Source organism: Perkinsus marinus (assembly GCF_000006405.1).
Source record: "Perkinsus marinus ATCC 50983 genomic scaffold scf_1104296934700, whole genome shotgun sequence".
In the NCBI taxonomy this organism is placed as follows: domain Eukaryota; phylum Perkinsozoa; order Perkinsida; family Perkinsidae; genus Perkinsus; species Perkinsus marinus.
This window is the reverse complement of record NW_003214659.1, coordinates 404988-426463: the sequence shown is the minus strand read 5'-3', so window position 1 is coordinate 426463 and position 21476 is coordinate 404988. Positions and strand designations below refer to the sequence as shown.

General features: G+C 47.4%; 7 protein-coding genes across 7 annotated transcripts; 2 read left to right on the top strand and 5 right to left on the bottom strand.

Annotated features, from left to right (window-relative positions):
- Positions 1–385: 385 nt before the first annotated feature.
- Pmar_PMAR021131 (multidrug resistance pump, putative) lies at positions 386–1168 on the bottom strand (the record flags this gene model as incomplete). Its single annotated transcript, XM_002784690.1, has 5 exons — positions 386–412; positions 561–723; positions 771–859; positions 900–968; positions 1016–1168. The coding sequence occupies 5 exons, from the start codon at positions 1166–1168 to the stop codon at positions 386–388; spliced, it is 501 nt and encodes a 166-aa protein (XP_002784736.1).
- Positions 1169–2834: 1666 nt separating this feature from the next.
- On the bottom strand, positions 2835–4919 carry Pmar_PMAR021130 (multidrug resistance pump, putative; the record flags this gene model as incomplete). The annotated part of the gene is made up of 12 exons (XM_002784689.1): positions 2835–2893; positions 2942–3032; positions 3075–3151; positions 3212–3311; positions 3361–3472; positions 3520–3608; positions 3664–3732; positions 3802–3907; positions 4045–4148; positions 4261–4392; positions 4670–4774; positions 4818–4919. 12 exons carry the CDS (start codon positions 4917–4919, stop codon positions 2835–2837), a joined length of 1146 nt encoding a protein of 381 aa, XP_002784735.1.
- Positions 4920–5253: 334 nt separating this feature from the next.
- Pmar_PMAR021129 (vacuolar sorting protein SNF8, putative) lies at positions 5254–6163 on the bottom strand (the record flags this gene model as incomplete). Its single annotated transcript, XM_002784688.1, has 7 exons — positions 5254–5353; positions 5411–5491; positions 5539–5651; positions 5701–5765; positions 5812–5911; positions 5970–6059; positions 6110–6163. The coding sequence occupies 7 exons, from the start codon at positions 6161–6163 to the stop codon at positions 5254–5256; spliced, it is 603 nt and encodes a 200-aa protein (XP_002784734.1).
- Positions 6164–7412: 1249 nt separating this feature from the next.
- Pmar_PMAR021128 (nicotinate phosphoribosyltransferase, putative) lies at positions 7413–9849 on the top strand (the record flags this gene model as incomplete). The annotated part of the gene is made up of 15 exons (XM_002784687.1): positions 7413–7489; positions 7536–7621; positions 7676–7743; positions 7790–7882; positions 7927–8028; positions 8079–8214; positions 8259–8763; positions 8826–8908; positions 8959–9045; positions 9089–9134; positions 9180–9275; positions 9327–9437; positions 9486–9584; positions 9655–9720; positions 9765–9849. 15 exons carry the CDS (start codon positions 7413–7415, stop codon positions 9847–9849), a joined length of 1740 nt encoding a protein of 579 aa, XP_002784733.1.
- Positions 9850–10739: 890 nt separating this feature from the next.
- Positions 10740–11719, bottom strand: Pmar_PMAR021127 (hypothetical protein; the record flags this gene model as incomplete). Its single annotated transcript, XM_002784686.1, has 3 exons — positions 10740–10964; positions 11031–11101; positions 11164–11719. The coding sequence occupies 3 exons, from the start codon at positions 11717–11719 to the stop codon at positions 10740–10742; spliced, it is 852 nt and encodes a 283-aa protein (XP_002784732.1).
- A 376-nt stretch (positions 11720–12095) lies between these two features.
- Positions 12096–12542, bottom strand: Pmar_PMAR021126 (hypothetical protein; the record flags this gene model as incomplete). The annotated part of the gene is made up of 3 exons (XM_002784685.1): positions 12096–12112; positions 12169–12261; positions 12410–12542. 3 exons carry the CDS (start codon positions 12540–12542, stop codon positions 12096–12098), a joined length of 243 nt encoding a protein of 80 aa, XP_002784731.1.
- Positions 12543–17133: 4591 nt separating this feature from the next.
- Pmar_PMAR021125 (hypothetical protein) lies at positions 17134–17857 on the top strand (the record flags this gene model as incomplete). Its single annotated transcript, XM_002784684.1, has 4 exons — positions 17134–17265; positions 17427–17461; positions 17507–17694; positions 17784–17857. 4 exons carry the CDS (start codon positions 17134–17136, stop codon positions 17855–17857), a joined length of 429 nt encoding a protein of 142 aa, XP_002784730.1.
- Positions 17858–21476: the final 3619 nt, after the last annotated feature.

Here is a 21476-nt window from a genome sequence, read left to right as displayed (position 1 = left end):
ATCAAATGATGCCCCCTATTGCTCGACAGCCCTCACTATCGAAAACCATGTATTATGCGAAGCTGAGCATCTGCAACGTGTGTGGACCAGTCCGTACCTGCATTCAATGAATGAGATTAATGGGGCGGACTAAAAGAACGTTTGGAGAGTGTACATGCAAGTATCGTCGTGTATGAAGTAGCGATGATAGAGGCACCAACTGCAAAACCCATCCACATTCCATCGACACCATATCCTGCTTCAACCTATGAGGACAAGTAAAACGTGGTTACCTCAGAAGTGAAGGAAATTTCGGGAAATCGAGAATGTGAGATTTTGCCTTGGGACTGTCTTACCGATAGTAGATATCCAAGAGGTAACATGATAATATAATAGCTGATAATGTTCACTGGGACAGCATATCGTTGTATACCTATAGTTTGCAGTCTTGCCGAAAAGGATGACGTTATTGAGAGCCCACCTAAACCTTTGAATACTCCCTGCAGACAGCTCTGAGTGAAGTCGAAGGGTAGGATAATGCATAGTAGCGGCCGTACTAGATATAACTCATAGGCCGCTACCTGATGGATGTTGAAATAGCTGTAAGCTGTTGGGGTGCTCGAGAAGCCCACATCGGGTTCCTTCTCGGCGTAAAGCCGGACTATTGAGTCTCTGAAGGTACAAAGGAGAAGTACAACGATGATGATCATCGATCCACCAATCACGATACCTGCCCTGCAGTAACTGATAAGAGTAAGTACCGACTATTCTCATGTCACCCCCATGCATACAGTTTCGCCAGATGCAGATCACCAGCCCCAACCGCGCTCCCCACCTTAGCGCTGAGGCCAGTTTGGATGCCGTAGCTCAACATGAACATCTGTTATAAACCTGTGTGAGCTCGATGAGGGACAGCTTACAATAACGAAGAGGTTGCAGATCGAAACATGTGCTGCCAATTGATTGGAGTCACGCAATAGACCGACGATCTGAGGGATACATCTCCCCTCTTTTTGAGGCTCAAGAGACTAGGTACCAGTGTAGCAATCTCATATGCCCACCATTCTGAGCATAAGGTAATCATAGAAGGTATACCAATCTTGAGGTATTCCCACCATCCATAGAACATACTCCAAGTGAATGTTGGTAGAGCATCTCGAGGTATAGCTGTGATAGAGGGATTCCACATAGCAAATATAATATATCTACACCCAAGATGATAATATCATCATATCGACACTTTACTACTACTACTCACAGTATGCCGAGTAGCCAACATCCCGTGAATGTGAGAGTCATTGCTACACCTGCACCAGCCAGACCTGATGATGGTGTAACCAATAGGTAACACCAGAGTACCTTCAACAGACATACCATCAATACGATGCTTTATAGTGTACATGGAGTGCTGCTGTTATAGCATATATCCAAGTACATATATGAGGATGATGATAACATAATAAAAACCTCATAATGCAGTCGTATTGTATAACAGGCCATATACCTATACTCGCACTATTAACCTGATAATGATATGACCATACAACCACAAGCAGTTCTACGGGTCCCGTAGTTTTAGGTCCCGGACCTGAAACTTGATCACAGTGTAGCGTACTTACATATTTCATGGCGTGGTTGGCAATGATAGGATCTTGGCCAACAAGAGTTAGAAAGACTTCAGTGAATTGTAGCAGTCCAAATAAAAGCGTCTGAGGATAGAAACAGTCCATACCCAAAAGAGGTGAGGTAATCCACCGATAAAGCGGCCGCAATCATCATACCACGAGCCATACTGGTTGCTGCTAATCTGTGATGGCCCTGGCCTCGACCTGATATACATTCTCAATACGTGGGGTTGTAGAGAAAGGAACCAACTCTGCGAAACTAAAGTCTCAATAGCTTGGTTCATGCCATACCCACAGGATACACCACCAATGTTGAAGACCTGTCATGTGGGATTCTCACCATTCAGGTAAGGTTTGAGCTTGGCGGCTTACCAAAGTAGCTAGGCCGACTCCTGCTACCATATCTGCATCACCAACTCTACTTATGAAGTATACATTGATGGTTTGTGGTATGTAATTGAGCACCATGGAAATTACCTACGATAGGTGATACCTCGGTAGAGCAGCTAGTATGCTACTTGAGGTCCCCCGATACTCGCTAGAGACTTTATACATGCCGCCAATCCCTGTGATTTCAGGCGATTAGGTGGGAGAACCAATAGGGGCTGTGGTAATTCATAATTCATAATGAGTGTGGCAGATGAGAGAAAATAATGGTATCATATATAGGGATTGTGGCTTATATAGGAGCTACAAACCTGCCAAGCCCTGGTGACGAACAAGACGCCATTAATCTCCCAAAGGAAGCCCTTACATCATTAACATGAGTGAGAATGGAAAGCAATACGGGAGCAGCGGAGAGGATCAGATCTTCATCATCTAGGGTATTTGAGAGAACGCTATGTGCACTTGGGCATCGGAGCGACGCGCGTGAGGGTATAAGTGCGAGTCGTGAAGAACATGCACTTGATGCTGCTGTTGCGTTTGTCTTTGGGACCAACCACTGAGCCAAGCTCCGCAGATTTCTCAGGACACGGCATTGTGTTGCTGATAAGGATTTGAACGCGACATGAAAAGGCAGAAGAAACATGTGGGAGATAAGTCATACATTCATAGTGCTTCTTATGGGATAAACGGTGACAGCAGCAGGCAAGCATTATAACCACTGCACAGTAGGATCATGGCAGCGAGCGGTACACACCTTCAATACAGTATGCCGTATAGAGTTGGAATAGCTAATGAAGCATATCCCAACATGTTTGGGTGGCAAACAAGAAAGAGAAGGAGCAATCACAAAGCTCTCTTAATTCTAACGTGAGCCGCATCCATGTGCTTCGACCAGTCAGTACCTACTAAAAATAATGAGGAGGAGCTCAGTGGAATTACCCTCAACCTACTTCTGAGTATTATAGAATATGATGATGCTACACCAGCAACGCTGACAATGAACGCCATCCACATCCCATATACACCGAGCTCGAAATGTATCTGTGGGAGGTTACCAATAGAAGAGGAGTGAAGTCCTCCTACACAGAGGAGGTAACCCAATGGCAACATGCAGAGATAATACGAACAGAGGTTTACCACTGCCGCATACCGTTGGATACCTGATAATAGGCGAGGATATCCATGAATCATAGAGAGTGATAGTAATGGCTACTACTTACCTAGGCCCTTGAAGACCCCTTGCATGCAAGCCTGGGCAAAATCAAAAACCTCTTGTATGCCAAGATAGGGGAAGATCAGAAATGTGAGGTATCTTGATACCTAACGTACATTGATTGCTACCATCGATGACGACGACGATGGTTATCACCTCTGGCTCGCGGGCCGCATAGAAACTCGCGATGGTGCTCCGGAAGGTGATGAGGGTGAGCTCAATAACGACAAGCATACACCCTCCCATAAGGGTTGCACACTTGCAATACCTGAGATAATACCAATTCATCATCATCGACTACCCTGAAAAGCTGACATCCTCGCCAGATACAAGTTGCCAGAGCCCACCGCTGCACCAATCTTGGCACTAAGGCCTGCCTGTAGACCATAGCTGACCATGAACATCTATAAAGAGTCACAATAACACAGCATTCGACGACGCCACGGTACACTGTACTACCAGCACTGACACGTTACACACAGATACATGGGCAGCGAGCTGAGCTGAGTCCTGGAGAAGGCCGACTATCTGCCAAGTAGATGAATGACGGTAGCAGCAGTGGGACTAGGTACCAGTGTAGCAATCTCATATGCCCACCATTCTGAGCATAAGGTAATCATAGAAGGTATACCAATCTTGAGGTATTCCCACCATCCATAGAACATACTCCAAGTGAATGTTGGTAGAGCATCTCGAGGTATAGCTGTGATAGAGGGATTCCACATAGCAAATATAATATATCTACACACATTATGATAATATCATCATATCGACACTTTACTACTACTCACAGTATGCCGAGTAGCCAACATCCCGTGAATGTGAGAGTCATTGCTACACCTGCACCAGCCAGACCTGATGATGGTGTAACCAATAGGTAACACCAGAGTACCTTCAACAGACATACTATCAATACGATGCTTTATAGCGTACATGGAGTGATGCTGTTATAGCATATATCCAAGTACATATATGAGGATGATGATAACATAATAAAAACCTCATAATACAGTCGTATTGTATAGCCGGCCATATACCTATACTCGCACTATTAACCTGATAATGAGCTCTAGAAGGGATAGTGAGGGGAGCACTGACATAATCCATAGCATGTCTAGCCACCACAGGATCCTGGCCAAGGAATTTGAGGACAATCTCAGTGAACTGTAGGACGATGAATAGGATTGTCTGATAGCAGAGGTGGCATTATCATAGAGGTATTGATATACTGATAAGAGCAGGCCTATACACATCCCTTTGGCCATGTGTATGGAAGCCAATCGATGACCACTGTGCCCACGACCTGGAGTATGAATAACATCTGCAGGAGCAAGAAGGTTTACTCACTCTGCGATACTAGAGTTTCTATTGCCTGGTTTATGCCATACCCACAGGACACTCCCCCTATGTTGAAGACCTGCATGGTATCGTGCATGCTATAGCGATATACTACGAGAAGGCTCACTAGGTTAGCAAGACCAACTGCTGCTAACATGTCAGCGTCACCTAATCTACTGATGAATAAAACGTTAATGGTCTGTGGTAGGTAATTCAATACCATTGACACTACCTGACACCAAGCAGTTGTCCGCTACGTGTGACTTGATACCTACCTGCGGTGCTGCTATGATTGCCAGGTTGCTGATACATGTTCTGAGCTTCACTTCCTCCTCCCTTTCGGTGATGGGGAGAAGGCTTTCTGATGTGCCATTCATTGACGGTCCCGATGTGGTAAGAGATAGTTCGACGATGAGTCGAGGGGATGGTATGGAGATATGCACCAGTGCTCTCGATATTCCCTAATTCATCACACAACAAGGACGAGGAAATTGTAAACCAAAAGTGAGGGAACTCGAAAGGTGCAATGGTTGGGCCAATCATACATGGAGAGTATACAAATATCTTTCCTGAGTGGTAGGGTCTATGTCTAGCCATACCAATCCTTCTCGTAATAATGATGATGATGCAATGTTAGTACGCTCAAGTGTCCAGTCTAGCTGTCTCGCTAACCTGTAAGATGGTGTGCATTCGATATCGCTGACGGTAGCATTACTCGCTGACAGATACATGCCCTCCTCGGGAGACTATCAAGCTGATAGCTGCAGTCTGGTCAGCATTGAAGGCATCTGGGACGGAGCTGATGAAGGTCCTACACGATGATGATGACACATATGAGAGTAAGCATGACGGTAATGCTTCCTACTACTTTCCTCTCTCTCCCCATACTATGCTCACACCTCCGGCACCTAGTACTGACAGCTCTGATATCGCCTTAGTCACATCTTCCCTAACAGGAACATCACTAGTTCATGAACCTTTTACTACTATTATCACCTGGAGATGGTATCGGACTTAGCAGCACGAACCTTCCTGAGCATTGCTAAACAGTCATCCATGTCCAATAGCCCACCATTATCCTCACGCGTTGTCAGACACAGTGTTAGTATCTACCAGTGTCACACCTTCGGAGTGCATAGCGGCGATGTACATCTCTACCTGCACACCTAGTTCGGCATAGAAGCGCCCGAGCCCGAGCATTGATCCAAACACTGACTTCGTGGCTAACACCAGTGTCGATGGATAATGATACCGATAGACCTTCCTTACACTGCAGAGGGTCTACACCCACTGATTGGCACATACCCAGGAACTGTGAACGGAAGATGGGATCCTTCTCTATCTTGGACCGATATTTCGTGGCGAATTCCTAACACGACAACGGTAACGCGCTGCTGCTGGTGCTTCTCTAGAGCGATGGTCGCTACCTGCAGCCTTGCCTTGAATGTATCACATTGTCCCTTTACTGTCTCTAGCCTAACTGTTTCTAAAGACCCACCGATACTCTCCATCTTTCTCTGATGACCATGAGGTTAGTTATCTATGATGCTCTACATAGTAGTACTACATTCTCCTGCCTTCGACGGGCTACTCCAGCTGCACCCAACCCACCACGACGCATTACGAATACCCAATAAAAACTAAGGCTTGGTTCGTGTAGTGTATGGTCGACCTTATGCAAGACAGGTCTACCCTAAGATACTGCTGCTTCATCAAATTCATGGTGCTTCTATCGATGGAAGTATTGACCAACTTACTACTCACACAACAGGGCGTCTATCGCAAACACGCATATCAGTACTACCGGGAGCAACCATTATCACTGTAAGCCTAGTTGTATACTACCTACCAAAAACACTACCCTTGGTAGGTCCTGGATTGGGCCTTCATCACTACTATTGGACCTCTTCATTATGCATCGCTTAGTCCACGATACATGATGAAAGCCCGTAGTAAAGCACTGTGATCGTCGTCGTCGTCGTCAGTAAGGACGCAACTTGTCTATCATCACTAAGATTCAGCAACCGTGAATCGATGAAGAGTTTCTCATCACTCGACAGATTAGTGCAACAGGCTTAGAGGTTTCTTACGTTTGTGAAGTTGGAATTCTAACTTTAAAATTCTCTAATCTTGACGTATTAGTCAAAGGCCTATCAGTCGTGAAGCTCCAAAATAGCTATGGGCGAGCGCGGTATTTCGTGGCGTAGTGACACAATTGTGATGGTTTAGCGCAAGATTCATGTCGAAGATGATTTGTGGCAATAGGTACTGCCATCGGAGAGAAGGATGGTGAGACCTCTGGCGCCCTATGTCAAAGGTCTCCCGTACTGGCACCTTCCAACCGTCCCTCTCCCTTCCCTGGGCCTGTTTGATGAGAAACATCAATATGGTGTTCTCCCGAGCTGATGCAGCTGTCTGCGCTTCTTCGAGGAAGGATGTGCGGTGACAATGATACTATCACTATGTGATCTCGGGAGGCTCTTTTGCACAGCATCGCATGATGATAAGGAGTAGCAGCCGTGATCTGGTTTTCACTATGGTTGATATAGTCTAGGGCTGGAGTGAATCACCAGGAATAGGAGGATATGCTCGTGTTAGGAGGCTGCGGTGGTATTCCCTACATCAATGCTTCCTATTCCTATTACTCCTGCTAGTGGTCATCATCAGCATCACCATAGTGTGGACTTGAGCAATCAGAAGGATCTATCGAAACTACGCAGTAGCTCGTGCATTGCTAGAGGATATCAAGAAGATGAGGACGAATTAGGTAGTAGCAGCAGCATCGTCGGAAGAGTTACCCTCACTACTATAAGCCAGGCTCGCCTGGGCTGGCATGGGTCCGTCATGGAGGCAAAAGGTGTGATCCAAATATGGGCACACCCCATTCGGACGTTATAGAGTCCACATTAACAGACCTATATCAAATAACTATGGCATATGCTTATTGGTAGTAGGGATGTACCACAAGGTGATGAGCTACTACTGCTATTTAGGCAAGCAGCTAAGACCGAAGACCATGCAGTCTTTGACGTCTACTTCCGCAAGTGCCCCTTCAACGGCGAGTTCGTAGTCTGTGCTGGTAGGGACATATAACGATTACACTACTACTAGTATGGCTACAACCCTTTGGTAGGTATAGACGAGGTTGTGAGGTTCGCCAATACGTTCTGTTTCACTCCAATGAATATAGAGTATTTGAAAGTGAGTACTACTATTGCTACCCTCCGTTAGTATCTACGTCGTGTAGACCCAACTTCCTACTGCATCCGATGAGTTCTTCCAATACCTCCTCACACTAGATGCTAAGGACGTTACCATACATGCTGTCAGAGAAGGCGACGTAAGGTGTGTATCTCGTCTTGTTCCTACATACCACACCTTTAGTTTGTATTCCCGCGGGAGCCGGTCCTACGTGTTGCTGGCCCACTCATTGTATGCCAGCTGCTGGAGACAGGCATACTCACTCTCCTCAACTTCCCTTGTCTTGTGAGTAGTATCGGCCTCCCCTTCCCTCTAATGAGCTCTCCTAACTACAGATAGCCACACAGGCAGCGAGGTTACGTATAGCTGCTGGCGACTCGGCTAGGCTCATGGAGTTCGGTTGTCGTCGAGCCCAAGGTCCAGATGGAGCTCTCTCGGCTAGCCGCTACGCCTACATTGGAGGCTTTGATGGTAGTAGTACACTCCTCTCCTATCGTACTCCTACAACACATCAGCCACATCCAACGTTAAAGCTGGTCATGCATTTGACATACCCCTGGGTGGTACACATGCTCATGCCTTCGTGACTAGCTTCCATGGACTTGAGGATCTTGATCATCCCTGCAGGCCACCAGATACGAGTAATTATAACCCAGACCCGAGGTATAAGTCTTGGCTATCTTTGTTAGATGATCCTCTTTCGGCTCGTGTGAGAACCAAAGAATTTGAGCAGGCCTGCGTACGAGCCAGGATAGACCTCTGCATTGCTTTAGATTTAAGGGTACTAGCTTATGTCGCTCATATCCCACCACACATTGATCAGGTAGAGATGTGTAATGATGGCGAACTAGTGGCGTTTATACGCTACGCCCAGGCCTTCCCATCGGCCTTCCTTGCACTAGTTGATACCTTCGAGACTCTATCTTCTGGCATCCCCAACTTCATCAGTGTTGCCCTTGGTCTATGGAGGATCGCCTCCTCCAAGGCGATAGGGATACGTCTAGACAGTGGCGATTTGGCGTAGGTCCTCCTCCTCCTCTCCTAACCCCTCAGTCCTGCTCTTTATTCTGCATTCACCTCAGATATCTCAGTATCAAGACTCGAGAGCTCTTCCTTCGTGCTGGTGATGCGTTCGAATCTGAGGGATTCTCCTTCATAAAAACCAGTGAGTGTTGGTATGTCAATTCATAGCTATCAATTGTGGTTTTCTTATAGCCACTATAGTAGTGTCCAATGATATTAACGAGGATGTGATGATATCCCTCAAGGAACAGAAGCATTGTATCGATTCATTCGGCATTGGTAAGAGAATTCTACTGCTCATCCATTGGACGTGTGAAAGTAGGCACCAATCTGGTGACTTGCCAAGCTCAACCAGCCCTGGGGATGGTGTGGGTCCGTATGTCTGCTACCTCACTTGAGCTTATTCATGGTAGATACAAACTAGTTGAGTTGAATGATCAGCCCAAGATGAAGTTATCTCAAGACATAGCCAAACAGGGAATCCCATCGCGGAAGGCGCTATTCCGTCTGTACTACTATAATCGGATGCAACACTGTATTATGACCTTTTGTTGTGGTAGTTACGGTATGGATGGTATCCCTATACTAGACTTGATGCAAGGGGTTGATGAGCCGGAGCCGAAGCCCCATGAGAGGGTATTCTGCCGCCACTTGTTCGACGAGCAAAAGAGGTAGTATATTCGACACTTGCTATCACGATCATCATTGACTTCTCACAGATGCTATGTGAGACCTGAACGAGTAAAGAATATGCTCGTTTGTATTTGGGATCATGGTACTGATAGACTTCTATCACCCGCACAATTTCGATGCTGTAGGTAAAGCCAGTCACCTGTCATTATCCCCTAAGACAGCAGGAGGGGACCGTCCGGACATCCATAGTGCCAGGGAACAGTTCGATAAGGTCAGGCGGTCCTTTAGACAGGATCATCTTAGACCCGTTAACCCCACACCGTAAGTCCACACACTTCATGTTCATGTTGTATTGCGACGATAAGGTACAAAGTGAGCACCTCTGGGGAGTTCTTCGATTTCTATAGACAATTCTGGCAGGAGACGGTACCAGTCAGAGAGTTCAGTTAATTTTTATTAGATCATAGTTCTATTGATTAGACATAAACAATGCTGACGGTCGAGTTCGAGTCAGCAGGTTGCTCATGCATGACCTCAACACACAGTAATCAAAGTCCAATGTGATGATACGGCTTAATTGGACTAGCATCGATGCAGTCCATCAACTGACGGGGGATCAGGGCGAGGCAACGCTTAGAGTGACCATCTATTCCCGGGATAACCCGCTTCCACAATTACAGGAGCTCTCCAAGAAACTGTGCGATGATAATTGTATTGAGATCAATGCACCTCTCGTTCTACCTCGTGTGAACTCTTCGATGTGGGATCGTTGTATGATAAACTTGTACCCCTGTGCTACGATAAGGAAAACCCTCGAAATTTCGTGGCAAACTTGATTGCACTATGGTCACTGCTAAGCTCTATACTCGAATAAATCATAGAAACCTAACGCCTGCCTCTCTCACGAATGCACGTGTTCACTGACTAGCCAGAATAGGCAGCCATGAACGTTCCCACGTATTAAGCGGCATTTAGAGAAAACCCAATACCACCAGAGGTGCCTACTGCGAAACCCTGACCATGTGAGGCTTCAAAAAACCTCCTAGCTGTACTTTCAGCATGTGAACAGCATCAGTGAGCTATCACAAGCCAAGTGTGCTTTTTAGAAGCTTGTCCTCGGTGACGCCCAAGATCTTGGCCGCCGCTGATATTCCCTGTAAGAAAGCAGTCTCTAGGCACACTACGTTGAGAATGCACGATGGGTTGACTAACTAAATACTCAAATTCCAAAAACCTATGTTTTTAATTCGAAGCGAATGCATTTCAACACGACGGAAACGGCACCGGAAAAAGCGATCCTAAAACCTAGCGTTTCATAGGCTTCAGAAAACTCGCAAGAATCATACCGATAGCATAGCATTCTCCAAGAGAGGTATCTTCCTATTGCCAGCATAACTATAGCTGCCAGCTAGATATGTTCTATGTCGCCCGTTGGACTTAACCAAGGTAGATACTATGTTGAAGTAGTCTGTTGTAAGAACAGGACGAGTGAAGTAGGATGCCTTGCGAAGGAGCTCTTTAGGCTCTGGTGACACCAATCCAAGTGGTGCCCACGTCTGGATTACCTTAAAACCAGGTATCACCACCACCATCTACTACTCACACTGCTGCAGCACCACTACTACTATTACCACATCCTTCCCTTTGCTTTCTGTCTCACTCTTCAGTTCAGCGTCGCATGATGGTAGATACACTGATACATCTAAGGAAGTGGTGGCTCCTACTGCTGCTGCTGCCCATTCCCCACGTTCGCCCGGGTACTACATGCGTTTATCGGCTTGGTAGTGACTAACGGTTTCCAATTGGCAGCAGCAGAGGAATCGATGAAGAGATTAAGTCCAGAACGCCATGAAGTGTTGGTCACCTCGGGGAGCATGCGAAGGTCTCTGTGCATCCAGACCACACTACGCTCGTGCTTCAACCGCTTCAGCAGAGCGGCCCTCTCAGCATCGACACACTCAAGTAGCCTAGCGGCAGTGGGCGCTTCTGTGGCCACCACCACATAATCATAAACACTCAGTAGAGCTTCCAGGTTGTCCACTTCGGTCGCTAACTTGACCGTAATCTTAGAATCCTCTACCAGTTTTTCCGCAAGGGTTCTAATCCCATTGCCAGCAAATCGTCTTATGCAGTTATCATCGCCCAAGTCACCCCATTTCCTCCAGAAATCCCTGGCATCACCCCAGTGGGCCCTCAGGAACTCCACTGCAACATCTGCAGGGCAAAGGGCAGCACTCTGCACGCTGAGGCTGCAGAAAATAGCGAGCCATGGAAGGAAGACAGAGTAGATGAACTCATCGGAGTAGGCTCGGGATGCCATCCAATCTGCTACTGTTATATCCCGTAAATGCGTGGTAGCAGCGGATGAGGGGATAGTGATAGTAAAATGGATAATATTGAAAACAGTGGATATTGTGAACAGTAGGCTCTTGAGAGAAGAGACTATCGGTACCTTCAATTTGATTGAAAAAAGCGAACCTGAGTACAAGAAGGCGTTGTGGCAGTTCAGGATTGGATACTACCAAGAGATAGGATCCAGTTACGGAATTCAAAGAAGGGTCTTCGTTGAGAGCCTTCGACTTTAGTGCACGATATTGGCCAATCTGACTTTACGAAACTAATGCCCAGTACATAGCAGAGCCTAGTGAGCGTAGGGTAGTACGCCCCGCTGGTCGCTCTGTAGGGTACATCTATTGTCAGTGTAGGAGAGTACCTGAGCACAATGTTGATAATGAAGACTGCTGTACTACTACTACTCCAACGACTGACTATATAGTCCTAGTTTGTCAGCACGCTCATATACTGTAACCTCCTCTATGGCGCTACCGACACCACTGCAGAGGGCCCAGGCAGTAGTGAGACCTAATATCGATATAAGCCCTTCCAATCCGAATGATCGACGAAGTGAACCCCAAAGGCGGCACGATAGCACTGACAGTATCACGGAGGGTGGTAATCCCCGACCTCAGCGATAATGTCCAATACGTGGTGCACTAACGGTAACTACTACCTGCCAGCCCCGATCCAATGACGGCAACTCTCTTTCCTGCTAGTGGAGTAGCAGTAGAGACCTCAGTGTCAGACGACGCAGCAGTGAGAGGGGAGTAGCGCTGTCCTACTGGGTGATGATGATCGGTGGGCATCTAACTATGAGAGGAAGATGCTAATAAGAAGTCCACAGCAGCAAAGCCTCAACTAGTCTTAAAGGGACCACTCAAGATGGACATGAAGAACTGTTCATGAACTGTTTGGAGTATGATGTACTTGTGGACTCCGCATCAATGCTCCCGGAGAATGCTTAGCAAGATGCTCACAGACCGTGCCTATAGGAGAGCCATTCACAGTTCACGAACAGTATGCAGCTAACGGAGTGATTGAGTTGGGGTGGAATATAGGAGGACCACCCTACAAGATCAACACCTTTATTACTGCCTCGCTATAAGCATCGTACTACGATGCTCACCAAGCCATCACGGAACGGACAAGGGGAGCTACTACCTCCCCTTGTTCGTGCCATGACCGCTTGGGTTGGATGTTGGACCAGTTCGAAAAGCGTAGAGCAATGATCATATGCTAGAATAGAATATATGTAGTCCGAAAGATCCTGGATCTTCGAGAATCCCCCACTCATCGCCAAGCAGTGTTTCTATCACACGCATGTAGAGATAAGCGGTATATGTATGTCCATAATCAATACTCTTCTGAGGAGACCAGGACGGGGCCGCGCTCGGCGGCGGTGAAGAGTTATTCCCGACACTAGTGCATGCCCAGAATCATATTTCTTCAGCCTTTGGTAAGCATGTCATCCTCGTCAGCTACGAACCCCCAAGGATAACCAGGCTGAAGCAACTCCAAGACTAATTGGGCCACCCGAGAATCATCATCAATGGTATCATGCGATGTGCTTATACTTTCTATAACGAAACCAGTAACCTCATCGTCGGAAGGATTGGTGTCTCCCATAATTGAGCAGAGTCTCAAACCTTTACCCTAAAATGCACTTTCCTATCGATTCAGCGTGGCCGCTGCGTCGCTCCGCCAAAAATACAAATCTCATTGTGATGGTAATGTTCATACACGCATCGTGTGAATATACATTGAATGGGGAATCGGCTGGGTTAGACCACGGTAGGCTCAGCGCAGTTCCACGCAGTGCCTGAGAGTAAACCTATGGGTGACGACTAAGCCTGCACGTTCAAGGTGAGTTGTTTGCTTCCATGCAATAACTGCATCCTTATTCGCAGAGTTCACGTGAGCCATATAGTTTGTAGAGGATTATTGACGTTATTCATTGAGACGTTGCAGGAAGTAGCAACAAGGAAAGCGCTGGCTCGGACCGCTGTAGACCCCACGTCACTATTACGCAGGCGCTCACTTTCATATAACTTGGCAGGAGGCTCAAGTACTCGAGTTATGTTATCAACTCTGCTACATTTTTCAGGCTGTACTTCAGAATCAGGTATGTTTACCCTGGGCTCACCAGATAGCAGGTGCTGGCATGCTGCCGGTGTTGAATTCAAGGATCATCTCTCACATCAAGGCTCTGCTGCTGATGCTAGGGCACTGGAAGATGAGATCAACGACGTGTTACTTCACCAGGCTTCAATACAGGAGAATTGGCAAGTTTGGTATCGGATAATCGGCACTGCTCTGGACTCTAACCCATTTCGAGAGGCGTGTCTGATACCAGTCGAGCAATAGTTCAAAGGCTCAGCTCTTCCTCTGGGTGATGAATAATCTACTACTCGCTCGCTCCCCCATCGGGTTCTAGCAAGAGGTCGCGGGGAAAGTATTTGCCAATCATACAGCAATCTCGAGAAACGTCAATGAACCAGCATTAGTGTTTTGTAGGGAAGGTATCCTCACTCGTCTGCTATCTTGTGTGAGCTCAGTTTGTATTTTCTAGAAGTTTGTCCAATCTCATAATTTCATGCCCACTAAAAACCCAGGCCCATCAAGAACGACTACTAGCAGCTCCAGCTGCAAATTGCACTCATACTGCCGTTTACGATTTTGGCTCACCTTTGCCCTTGTGCCGATATTGAGCATCCTTTTCTATGGAATAGCAGCATTTTATGTCAGCTCACGACCTCTCAATGCTGAGGGTGTGAAGAATGCAGTAGATCAAGCACGACAGGTGTGCCGTCTTGATGGGACTAAACCTACTTGTCGTGAAGACAAGAGGTACGAGTTGGAGATGAATCGTGTGTACCCTTCGGAGTATGGTCTTGCATCTTTACAACAACATAAGGCTAGGAATGTTTTTAATGAGGTAAGACGCCCCCTCGATGACGTCACTTAATCCATGCCGCGCTCAGTGTCCGAGAGGTCACTACCTTGTACCGGTATCGGAGTCTGATGCTGGCCGGGGGTTCTTCAGACAGTCCTTGTATGTTGATCCTGAGGATGACTGCAGACTTTGGGAGCTGGAACCAGTAAGCAGCTGGGAAGCTGTAATACTCCTGCTCACTTTACTACCATCGCAGCTCTTAACTGCTATTGCTTCCGACTTAGTGTCTGCGCTTGTGACCATCTGTGTAGGTACGTACAAGTCTGTCCATGATCCATACGAACTACTCAAAATGACGAGTTTGAACCCAGACTGCTCTCCGCAGAGATCGAAGTGAATGCTGATGCTATGTTAGATTCGGGCGTTATTCAGGTGAGTGTTTACGATGAGTGATGATGATGATCCTGACGAGGCTCTGCCATCAGGTCAACAACCAATCGAGATTGGGTAGCTTCAATTACATGGATCCGTGGATCTCCCCGATTCAGCACTTCACATACGATGTGTTGCCTTGTGCTTTATATGCTATTTCGAAGGAGCCTGAGACTGTTCCTCGCCGAACTTGTGTGTCATCCGTGTATCGACAACAGCAAGAGGGAGGAGAGTTAACGATGCAAGAAATACTCTCGTCTTGATGGGTCCCTCGCAATTTCCATTAATAAGGCGCGTTGGGTTCCCTAGTGATGTAGAAGCGCCTTTGGTCGTGCTATCGGCAGTGAGTCGTATCAAACCCCTACACTCTCGGCTACTCCTCAATAAATGGTAATAGTATTCAGTGAGAGATGGTATTCAATGATAACAAGACTGACGGTGAACACGATTTTATACAGATGGTTTCTCACGCACATAATTTTCGAATACTATTCCTTGAGCCTATTCTCACATTAGTGTTGACGTATCGTTCGAACATCGAACCTCACTGACTGAAGCTCACTTTCATACCAGCTCAACTGTTCTCAATCGTCAACACTGCCGCGCTGCCTAATGGGGAGTCCCAGTGGATCGGCTATGTGCCTCAGAATACACTATGCAATAGAACTTTTCGTACCGTGATTGTTCCTGTTATAATTCACTATCGACGGAGTATTATTATATTGTAGCAGTATGTCGTTAGTGAATCCTTTGTACGCGGAGTAACGCGAGTTCGATTCCCAGGACGGCCATTTTTTAGCGATTTCGTCGTGTCGCGAGAGAGAAAGATAATCTTGGCGTGACGCAGGCCGTAGTGCCGCGCAAGTTCAACTGTCACTTGATGTTCGATAGCAGACTTGAAGTCTCAGTATAGTTGTTGTACCATCGGGGTATACCAGCCAAAGTGGCACTCCGTAAGAATGTCGATCCTGGTAATTGGAAGTCTGAATATGAATAGTGGGTTCCATCCATTGTAGCGTCGTCGTTCGCTACATTGCATAACAACGACTGTTACTAGATGAATTAGGAGCAGCAACTTCGAGGGAGCGTCTGTGCTTGACGTAGTTATCAGTATGCGAAAGATTCATGATAAGCTTGTCTAAGAGATGGTATAGATTGAGGTTATTTTCGTTAAATGGCTGAATCCTTCCACGACAGTGACCTCATATGCGAGTATTGCTCGGCTCCCTTTGATAGAGCTGATCACTCTCCTATGGTGGGCTAATAGGCATCTATATCTAATTCATATTCACACTGTTGTCCATAGTTACTGTCCGTTTGCGGCCACAACCTGTGTGCCCTCTGCATAGAGGAACTTGCTCGGTCACGAGGTGTGGGGAGAATGATGTGTCCCTTCTGTCGACAACCCCACAGGCCTGGTGAGGTCATGACCAACAAGGTCCTCCTGCGTTCCTTGCCTAAGGGAAGTGACACCGAGAGTGCCACTCCAGATAGTCCTAGAAGTGACACCTATGATGAGAACAGGGCTATGGAGTATAAATGGTTTGAGGAAGGAGGCAATTGGTGGTATGTAGACAGTAACGTCGATCGAAGATGGCATTTTTTTGGTAAATGGGCCGATTATGATGATGACAACACTGACGGCGGTAGTGACAGGCAGTCTCCAGAGTGGACTGATCACTGGCAAGCTGCGGCAACCTCCCTACCTGATTGCAAATCGGCGAACTCTTATACCAGTACCCCATCTGGTTGATGAAGTTTTTGAGCTGCACTAACGTTAATAACGCTCTTCCTCCTCCTCAAGGAGTCTGCTCTGCTGCTGCTGCTATTAGTAAGATTGATAATAATGATCTCTATAGTGAATAAGAAGTTGGTTGTATTATGTTGATGATAGGCTGTTAGCATGGGGATAATAATTATTATGAAACTGTGGTGAATCGTTCCAGTGCTATGCCCCCTTATTAAGAGCAGGATCAGATGGATTGCGAGGAAAAGGATTTCCTCAATGTTATAGGATCTAACAGCTCCCTATAATGGAGTACACCGCCTTGATAGTTTTCCCAGTATTTCGCATGGCTGTCATCACAGTCCAAGTACCCTCTGGAGCCTCACCCGGGAGCACTATTCAGATTGTTGATCCTGCTACAGGGACTCCCCTGCAGGTTCAAGTCCCACAAGGTGTGTATTCTGGCCAGACATTCCAGGTGAGGCAAACGCCTCGTGTTTGTACCACTCCTTGCGTACTTCAACAACCCGTTCACGCGGCAGCTCTCTAGAGCCGCCTTTACTCGGACTTAGCTGCTGGACGGGCTGGACCGTTGCCAAACGTTGCTGTACTATCCGATATTGCAGTCATGTATCTCAGGTCCAGACCCCAGGGGCTACAGGAGCGGCTCCTACGTAAGGTGATGGCAACAGGGCTCCAACAGGTATATTATACCTCAGATACAGCCCTCCTCCCAGTAACATACCGTATGCTGATGGCAACACTTCTTATGGTGGTTATAATACTGGCTCGCAGCCTCCACCATATGCACAGCCGTACAATGCTCCTCCTCAGCAAGTCATCTATACCACTAGCTCACCTAATCACGGAAAGCACTCTGATGATACCTGCTGTGCATTCCTATTGGGTAAGTAGTACCACACGCTGTAGTCATTAGCCTGTTCCTCCTCAGGTGCATGTGCTTGCTGTACACTATGCTGTTTGTTGGATGATTAGATATGGCTTTGGACGTCCCTTCTAATACTTTTACTAAGGCCCATGGCTTTTATATGTTCCCTGGTCCTCAGTAGGATCTTAAAGCCTCACTGACTCGGTAGTGAAGGAAGACTTTCCGTATCACTACAGTGTACTATTGAGCCTCCTTTGCTGATACACGTCGTGCCGTTGGGTATCTGTCCAAGCTGATTATACTTTGAATATATTCACTCTAGTACTACATCATTGCCATCAGCTTAAGAGTTGTGTTGCTCCTAAATCCTCGACGGGGAAAGCAGTTGTACCCTCACCATGCGCAGTTACTCGTCAGAGGGTCCTTCAGAACAATCCTTACCAAGGGGGTCGAAAGGAGTACCATCTGAGTCGCCTATAGCTTATGCAAGGGTATGTCAACAGCTGCTGATGCTGTTGCTAGTGGGTGCAATTGTGAAGCTAGGTACTCATCCATCAGGGTACTGTTGGTTCTATCCTTGGTCGAGGAGGTAGGACGATTAGGGACTTGGCTGTGAGGACCCACACAAGATTGAGAATGTCGGAGGTATTGTACACTAGTCTTGTGGAAAGTGAATAGAATTATGAGCATGGGCTGCTAGATGAGCACTGCAGCATATGATGGCGCTAGAGTTGTGACACTATCTGGAGGGCTGCAGTATGTTCTATTAGCAGTCGAGGAGGTAGCTCTAACTTGGGTGTTGACTCGTCTGGTGCTTTCTCGGTAGATATGCAGGAAGTGTTTCGCTGCAGAAGGCTGTCATCCCGTCACTGAGCTGAGTAGAATACCAGTCGAGTTCGGTGGGCGGATGGATGTGGTCCGTTCACCTCCATCACAACATGAAGTTGTCCAACGCAGAGAGCCTCCCTATGGCTACTTCCTCATAAGATTACTCGTCGGCTTTGGCGATTGCTGCTGTTGCTGCTGGAGTGTCCTTCTCGGTAGATCCCCGACACTTCCGTTCCATGCATCTTGGGGCCACGTGGAGCCTCCCACAAGGAGATGTGTCTCAGATCACAGTCGAGGATATCGGTCATATCCACCACCTTTTTATGATTACCATAGTTCCTCGCCTGGCTCAGATATCACCGCGAGATGCCAGTGGGATCGACCGGTTGGTGGAGGTCACTGGCTCGACCATGCAGGTGCTGCTGGGCGTGAGGGAGGTCATAACGGCAACTCAACAAGACCGCCACATACGGTGAATTGAGCACCCGAAAGGTTGCTGAGTCTACCTATGGCATGCTGCAGATCATCCATGTGGCCTAGCATGATCCCCGAGAGTAGACTCAATGTGCTATCGGATGTCTCAGTAGTAGTATGGACACGGTACTGGCAGCGATGGTGTCATCAGGTGGACATCCATGTCGAGCTAACCCAAAGCTCACCAGAAATATCTCGACGATGCTTGGTAGTATTGGAATCGGGCTTCGTATGGTGGCAGCTGTTGTTTCAGGCGGAGCGATGCCGCGACTTGGATGTTGGTTGCAGGGAGGCATTCAAGGCCGACTCGACAATATTTACGTTGAGTGGTCCGTCTTTGAAAAAAAAATTAGCTGCTAGCTTCACTCGCTGTATGGCCAGGGCCTATAGCAGCTGTACACGCCTGTCTGGGGAGGCTGGTTGAAGAACAGCTATTGAATTTGCATACCTCACTGCCTCGTGTTCAACTCGAGCGTCATCATCCACTTTTTGAAGTAGTACGATGGTCTTTTCCGTGGGTGCCCTTTGTGATGTCAGGCAGCTCTATCGGAACGGTCAAAGTCAAGCCTGAATTGAAAACGGTTACTCTCAACTTACCAGCTCCCTTACCTTTCACATAGTGGAAAAGGACTCGGCAGCCACAAGTGAGTCATCAGCGACAATATTGAGGGCGCACACTCTTCCTCAAGTGTCGACGATCTGCAGCATGCGGCATGATATGGCCCAGTCTTATCCAACTATAGCTGACTTGTGTTTCCCTAGTTGGAGGGAGGGTTCATCGAACGCAGAGTGAAGTACTTGAATGCGCATGAATCATTCCGAGTGGCAATCTTGATGAAAGAAGTTTGAATCCTCCGCTCGGTAGGCGAACCTTAGCTGTAGCTAGTACGACTCATGGCACCTATCAAGGTGACCCATCGCGTAGAGTTATTCGATTGGCCATCTTGTTCTCCGGGTCACTCTACTAGAGGAAACATGGATGTGGAAGATGTACCAACTAGGATACTGCGACTGATATCAGCTATGGTCACCTGAAGGTTCGGGGTGAGCCTCGATAGGAGGCTAGACGGGAGCTCAACCAGTTTCTTATCACGTCATGTGGTGCCCTCGCAACACACAGAGGCAGTGGACCAAGCAGCAAATAACTCGAGAATTAAGGGTTCGGCTCCCCCCCCCCCCCCAAATTTTCCGCTGGTATTTTAGTTGCCGAGCTGACTTGCACGTGGTTAGTCGTAAGACCAGAACGGTCTAACTCTCTTGGAATATATGGAGGTTTTCATGCTGACCCGAACTATCTCCTACGTGAGGAAGGCTCCCAACTTGCCAGGGTGACTTGTAGACGCCGTTGGGAAGGATGGAGGAACTCTGACCAATTCTGCCTGGGCTGAAAATTCCCGGAATTCTCACAATGTGTTCAAGAACGACTTCGATGATTTTGTCAGTTTTGTCCTTTCTCAATATCCCCTCGACTTCCCACACAACAAGAGTGGTCCATAGGAGGTGATGAAATTTACTTCATACTCCACGTACACACTGCTGTCGACTGTATGTCAATGGCATGAGTGTTATAATCTCATCTAAACTACTTCGAGAACACTAATAATGCTTAGCTTGCTGAGTGAATTATATGTACAGCGATAGAGCAGGGAGTCAATAGCGTCGTGGCATAAAGCTGTTGTATCGGCCACGCGACAGCTTCGTGAACCTGGATGAAGGCCAGAGGCACGAATAACTGCGCGGCGCCCAACGCTTCCATCTGAACAGGAGAATGAGCAGAGCTCAATACGTGAACGTCAATTACGCAAAATAGCTTGCAGCTAGAAGAGCAATGGTTGCCACGACGATTACAAACTTGCTCCCATCACTGCCTGCGAACTCTTCCGATGAGGAGACTCCAGATCCCTGCAACAAGCGCATGATGCCTCTCTTACGACGGTCCTAAGAACGTACCCGGTCTCCCGACTCGAATATGCGATTGCTGCAAGGCCTGTCAGAATCAGATGGCCAGGTTTGGTCCGCGGTGTTGAGTATTGCCACTCACTTGGAGCCCGAGGTCTCCCATCCATCATTGCATATGCAAGATTCCTCGGTCGAAGACCATGTGCCGTGTTCACCACAATCGGTAAGTCCTGAAAGCAGCCCATTGACTCCATCGCGGAGCAATTCCTTGAGTCTCCATCAGATGCACCTGATAGCGACAGCTCACCAGTCTTAGAATTTCCTGCTTCCTTGTCGATTCTGTCATCGGCGGGTGATGAAGTCGTGGGGGTAAGGGCTGAAGGTATTGCTTGCGTTGCCGAGGTGAATCCTGTCGTCAGTGGTTGCCGAGGACAAATACACCGGGTAGAGGAAGTTGGCTCATAAACGTTCGAACTTTGAGACGGAGTTGCTTGCAAGGCAGTGAGTGAGGTTGTTTTAGCCCTCGTAGTAGTTGCGCTAGTGTTCGTCGACGAAATTGTTGTAGTAGTAGTAGTTGTAGTGGTGGTCGTGGTCTGGAG